The 6,162-nt window shown below is 48.1% G+C and overlaps 1 protein-coding gene across 2 annotated transcripts in view; it reads left to right on the top strand.

The window, feature by feature from the left end:
* Positions 1-2,324: 2,324 nt before the first annotated feature.
* Positions 2,325-6,162, top strand: part of RCSD1 (RCSD domain containing 1) — a 72,958-nt gene continuing 69,120 nt past the window's right edge. The window contains exon 1 of one of the 2 annotated variants that reach the window (XM_025287423.3): positions 2,325-2,535. In XM_025287423.3, coding sequence (XP_025143208.3) covers positions 2,530-2,535 — 6 coding nt within the window. In that variant the 5' untranslated portion in view covers positions 2,325-2,529. The remainder of the gene's footprint in view (positions 2,536-6,162) is intronic. The other variant, XM_025287422.3, reaches the window with a different exon arrangement.

Below are 6,162 nucleotides of genomic sequence, written 5' to 3'. Positions count from 1 at the left end.
AACGGTTTCCTTTGGTAGGCACTTCCGCCCTTCTGTTTGTGACCAGAAACCTGTGCTGGGGCAGCCCCATTCTGAGCAGAAAGGAGGACTAGATGGAGGCAGAAAGGAAAAGGCCCTATGAATCAGAGTTAGAAAATAAGAGACTCTGCTCCCATCACCAACTCAGTCTTGCACATTTGAAAAAAAAGGGAAAAAAAATTATATGCACAAGTATGCAAGGTACCAAGAAACTTCCTTTCTTGCTGCCAACGCTGCTCTCGAACTCTCACTTCTGCAGCTGTGTGGCTGGAATGGAAAGAGACTGCCCATTAATTCCTGGGAGTAGAATCCCGTTCACTGGGCCTTAGAATGCCTGGGAATAAAAGAAATATTGGGTCCCTATTTATTTGAGCTTGTACATGAGGCTAAGCATTATAAAAGTAGCTACTCAAAAAAAAAAGATGGAGATACTTTTTTCAGAGTGCCTACTAAACTATACAGGTGAGGCAAATGAGGATCAGACTGGGTAAGTGACTTGTCTCGGAAAACACAGCTAGAAATTAGCAGAGCAGGAATTCAACCTTCAATCTGCTTCTAAAATAAAGGTTGCTGCTGCTGCTGCTGCTAAGTCGCTTCAGTCGTGTCCAACTCTGTGTGACCCCATAGACGGCAGCCCACCAGGCTCCCCCGTCCCTGGGATTCTCCAGGCAAGAACACTGGAGTGGGTTGCCATTTCCTTCTCCAATGCAGGAAAGTGAAAAGTGAAAGTGAAGTCATTCATTCGTGTCCAACCATCAGTGACCCCATGGACTGCAGCCTTCCAGGCTTCTCCATCCACAGGATTTTCCAGGCAAGAGTACTGGAGTGGAGTGCCGTTGCCTTCTCCACAAATAAAGGTTAGGCTAAGTTAAATGAACTAGAAAACACTCTGGCATTAGGGCTATCAGTGTTTCAGAAAGGCAAGTCTTAGAAGATTCTGCAGGGAAGAGGCCATGTTTCTAAGGCTGGTACCCAAAGCAACAATCTTAAGTGCCTGAAAGTCTGCAGGGAGTGCTGGGATAAAGAGCAGAATTAGGGCAGTTCTTTGTAGTGTGAGCAAACTCTCAGCTGGATTCTTTTACCCATTTTTCCACGTATCTCTCTTCACAGTGCTCATGATTACCTGGCCCACTGTCTCTTTCCCAGGGTGAGCTGGGTGAGGGTTTGGGGTGGGGTGGGGCACAAGGGCACTGCAGAAAGACACAGAGGCCTCCCTGTGGGCCAATCCTCTTCACACTCACAGGTCTCTGAGGGCTTCCCCCTTTTCTTCTCTGGGAGGGGTCCAGATCCAGAAGGGGCACCTAGCGCTGGTGACCAGTGTGTAAACTGGTAGCAGAGAGAGAAGCTGCTCCAGATTTCAGTTCCCCTGTCCCTTCCTTGCAGCTTTGTTTTCTTCAGCCTCTGTGCTGCTCAGGGAGCTGGGATGGCCCTGAGGGAGGATTGCTATGTTGGGCCTATGGGAATCGGATGTTCGGGATCTTGCCCTTTGCTCTATTTCTTAGAGTCCACTTAGGAACACCAAAAAGGCCCTTTATCAACAAGCAGTTTGTGGGAGATGAAATTCCACAAATCCAAATGCATCAACCCAATTGGGGAGAGACAAAGACAGATTGCTACAGGGAGCCTGGAAAACTTTGCTTGGATTCCTTTTGTCCTCCTCCTCTACCTGATATACAGGTGAGAGATGGATCGACTGATAAAGGTCTCCAGAAAACGTGCGACTGAGAGGTGGAGAGGAAGAGAGATGACAGACGGGGAGGTACTTGAGTTTGCAACACTAAGCGTTGAAGGCACTGCCTAAACAGTCTCTGAGGGACGGGGAGGAGGGGAGTGGGAGAACCATTTATCCGTCAGGGAGGGTCCTCATTCTCCGCCCAGGAACGCCGGGAAAACCAGGTATGCTGCGAATGCAATTTCTTTTTAAATGAGGAGAGACGGGGGTAGAGAGGTACACAAAAGAAGTAAATAGAAAAGAGGGGAGATAAAAAGAATGAAAGAACCACTGTGACCTTTAGGGCAAGCGAAAAGAAAGAAGAGATGTTAAAGGAGAGAGAGGTTGAGGACTGACACCGAGCAAAGACCCGGGTCCTGGAGGAACTTCACGAGAAAGAGGGGCCACACGACTGTCCCATCCCCATGTTTGGGCAGATTAATGGAGTCGTGGCTCCCTCGCTTGAGTCCTGCCCCGGGAGGGGACAGTATCTGTTTAGATTTGTGTCTAAATTTAAACCCTGATCGCCGGCCTCCTTCCCCAGCTCCCCACCCTCCCCGCCTCCTGTCTCTCCCCTCCCCTCCCTCCTCCTCCTCCTCCTCCTTCCTCGTTCTCTAGCGCGGGGCTGGGGCGGCCCGCAGTCAGCCCTGCAGCCGGCGAGCCGGGTGCGCAGCCGCTCACTTGCGCTGTGCCCGCCGGAGCCGAACCCGGTCCAGGCGGGAGCAAAGCGCTGAGCGGGGATCGAGAGCCCGGGACAGAGCGAACGCGCGCTGGCGGCGCTGAGTCGGCACCTGGAGGACATGGAGGTAAAGAATCCCGCGGCGCGCAAGCAGGGTCCGAGCAGGGAGCACGAGCGAGGCTCAGCGCTGCGGCACTCCGGAGGCTAGCCCCCGGCCTTTCCTAGGGGACCCCTCCCGGCAGGCAGGGGGTCGGCCGGGAGGACCTCAGGGAGAGGGGAGGGGCCTTTCTAGAGGTTCAGCTGTTTTGCTTAGGGACTCAAATGCTTCAGAAAAAAAAAGTTAGGTGCTGTAAACTTTGTAAATGGACAAATGTGTGAGCAAAATTTCTGATTTAGAAATCAGAAGCCGCTGGATCTGCAGAGATGAATATTGAAAGAGAAACAGAGCTGTTACCCTGAGGCACAGCGTCTATGGGCTTCCCTTTTCGATGAAAATTGAGCTTTTAAAAGTCCGGTCGCCCTCTTGCTTCTCAGGTCCCACTTTTGTCTGTCACATCTTTCAGAACTTTCTGGAAAGCTCCCCTCATGAGCAAATGGCACTATTTCTGATCAAACTTGAGACTTTCCTGTATGTCCCTGCATGCACTGGGGTGTGCTGGCTACATATCTGTGGGGGGCTCCAGGGTGAGGCCCACCACTGCTCCGCCTGGGGTTTTCCTGGGACAATTCCAGCCAGTGGGATCCAGGAACCACCCTCCACTGGAGGAGTGGCTGGTGTATTCCCCTCCTCCTTGCCTTTTCCATATTTTGAGGCTCCCATGGATTTTCCCCTTGAAATAGACCTGACATTTAGCCCTAAGCCTATTTTAGCTAGATTTAGGCTTGCTTTTAAAAAGAAGAAAAGCAAAGGTGATTCCTGTTTTCAAAAGCTGAACTGCTGCTCCCAGTGCTGTGGTCAGCAGTCTCCAGATTCACAGTTCTGCTAACTCTTCCCGGTCACTGCTCTACACCAGAACTCAGGTTGGCTCTTCTAAGCAATCCTCACTGCCTGCAAAGCGCTGGGACTTCTCTGTGTGGGCAATAGGTCTGTCCTGGGCAGTTGCAGTCAAGTGTCCAGCTCTATCGTTGTCTTCAGGGATCAGCTTCAGGGAGTCTTTATAAAGTGCAGGGGCCCCTAGGATCCTCCAGAGGCTAAGATGGGCCCTCTGGAAACATCTGTAAACTGGGGAAACTCCAGGCAGATTAGGGTTGGGAAAGGGTGAGAGGGAAACCCAGCAGTGGGTGTTCACCAGTCTCTCAAAGATAGCCTAGAGCAACAAGATCTTTCCTGGCTGCAGCTTCAGAACCAAGAAGGCAGATGGCTCTGGGAATGCCCATACGAACAAGAAGGTTCCCGAAGTTGCTTTAAGAGTTGGTTTCCTCTTCTGACAGTGCAGGGTGCCTCAGGCCTTAGCTAGAGGTGCAGTGTAATTTAGGACCTCTTTAATCTCTTGCAGAAATGGGTGGGAGATAAGAGCAAAGCAAGTCTTAGGCTTTGAAGCAAATTGCTTACTGTTAGAGGGCCAAATTTGTTCTCAGAAGACACAAGGGAATCCTTCCAAAGGTACTTTCTTCTTCAGTTGAGGAAGGAACCGTGTGTGGCAGAGGCCCTGAAACTTGCCTGAGCAACTTCCTGTGTGGAAGTGAAAAGTGGGGTGGGGGGGGAGGGGGTGAAAAGAGAAGTGAGTGGTGAAAAGAGAAGATCCTCTAGTCTATAAACAGATGTGTAGTCATTGATAGGGGATTCTGCCAAGACAGGAGCACTGCTGGGCAGTCAGGAAGCGTGTCAGTTCACACTGAGTCTGTACAGGGCATGGATTTGCGGGTTGGCAGTGACTGCTTTTGAAGTTCTTTTGTCAAAATGCCTGAAAAAAGCACTCCAACAGCTAACACTGGTAAAGGAAGTGAAGAGGAAACCAAGAGGCTGGAGAAGTGACATTTCTTTAGCCAGGAAGTAAACTTTTTCATGGTGGGACATGATATGCAGGAGTGGGATTTGGGAATTTCTGAAAAATCTCGGAGTAGAACTCTTTTGAGAGGTGAAACCCACTTTTGAGACATGCCACTATATTTGATGAGAAATGGAGCTACATTACTTCCCAGTACTAGTAATTTATACCAGGCCAGTAAGTCTATGGGGTTGCACAGAGTCGGACACAACTGAAGCGACTTAGCAGCAGCAGCAGCAGCAGTAAGACTTACTCAACATTCATTCTCTAGAACCCATTTAACTTTTGGAAGTCTTTGGGGAATCTTTTTTTTTTTTAAGTTACTTTACTGTTATCAACAATATCGATCATTACTTCAACCCTCTTTAAGCCCTCTGGAATAAACAAGAAAAGATGCCTTTTAAAAGCTCACAATCAAATAGGGAAAATAACACTAATCTTGTCATGTGCATAATTTTCAAATGCAAAAATGCCTCTAAGTATGGCATTTGCAGACCCTAAATTCTATAGTATTTCAGTATTTCTTGCATTTCTGTGTAAGACTCAAAAGAAGTCTTAAAAGAAAGGTGAGTGGTGAGGAGGAGAAGTCATAAGAAATGGATGCACGGAGAACATGCCAGCTTTGTGCAGGAAAGTAAGCCAGTTGGCTGGAAAGGAAGATGAAGAAGCAGAGAGAGAAAAAAAAAGAAAGTAATAAGATAAAAACCACAGGGCCTCCGAGTATATAGTGGATCTTGCCCAAGTGGGTGAGTGGGAGCTGGAATTCAAGCCATCTGGAAGAAAGGGTTACTTTGCTTTGTAAAAAGTCTCCTTGCCTAGCTGTACCCCAAAGGGATGCCTTTTTCAGATTCAGACAGAGGCTAGCTGCAGCCCTCAAAGCCAGATAGTGGATGGCCCTGGATTCTGCTCCTTGGACAGTAAGAAACTCTAAGTGGTCTTGAGTAAGATGGCATCCACCTTGTAGCAGGGATGATATGGCAGAAATGCCAGTGTATAGAGTGAACAAGAAAACCAGACTCAAGAGCTACTCTGAGAGTCCAAGCATATTGTGACTTTGAGAGAGCAAGAATGAAAGAAATGGAAGAATAAAGACCACGTGTTATATAAGAAACCGGAAATGACTTCTGTGTTTGAGCTCGTCAGGGTGCACAGGTGAGTAGGGTTCTCTGAGATGCCAAGGAGAGAGGCAGTACTGCTTTTACACGTTTGTAATAAGCCTTTTGTAGGCAGCGACTCTCTTACTGGTCTTTAGGTCTCCAGAAGTTTGCACAGTGCCTAGATCATCATATAATTCCTCGAGACGAGCTTGCTTGATAAATGAATTAAGAGAAACACAGAACTCTTCCCCTCTTAGTCTGCAGCTCAAATATCTCCACCTCGGGAAGCCTGTACAGATGCCCTCAGACTCTACAGCACACTCAGGGCACTTTTTTCAAACTGAATTAGAGTACTAGACAGACCTGTAACTGTCTGCTTACCTGGTTCTCTCCCTGGAAAATTCCTCAAGGACAGGGCCATATATATCTAGTGCTTGATGGCACTCAAATGCTTGTTGAATGAGTAAATAAATGGTTGAAGATGGGAGAAAATCAATTTAAAACAACAACAACAAGGTTTAGATATGTTGGTTTAGGTTGTTCTAACCAGGAATGTCCAGCCTCCCATGAGAAGTACAGGCCTCTTATGATGAAAATATGATTCTTCTCTAGAAGAGATGGTAGGTGAAGTTACTCTGGATAGGAACTCAGAATGGAGAAGTGTATAGT

The sequence above is a fragment of the Bubalus bubalis genome, chromosome 6 (genome assembly GCF_019923935.1).
Source record: "Bubalus bubalis isolate 160015118507 breed Murrah chromosome 6, NDDB_SH_1, whole genome shotgun sequence".
Classification (NCBI taxonomy): Eukaryota; Metazoa; Chordata; class Mammalia; order Artiodactyla; family Bovidae; genus Bubalus; species Bubalus bubalis.
The sequence above is the reverse complement of the archived record's forward strand: the minus strand, read 5'-3'. Positions and strand labels throughout refer to the sequence as shown.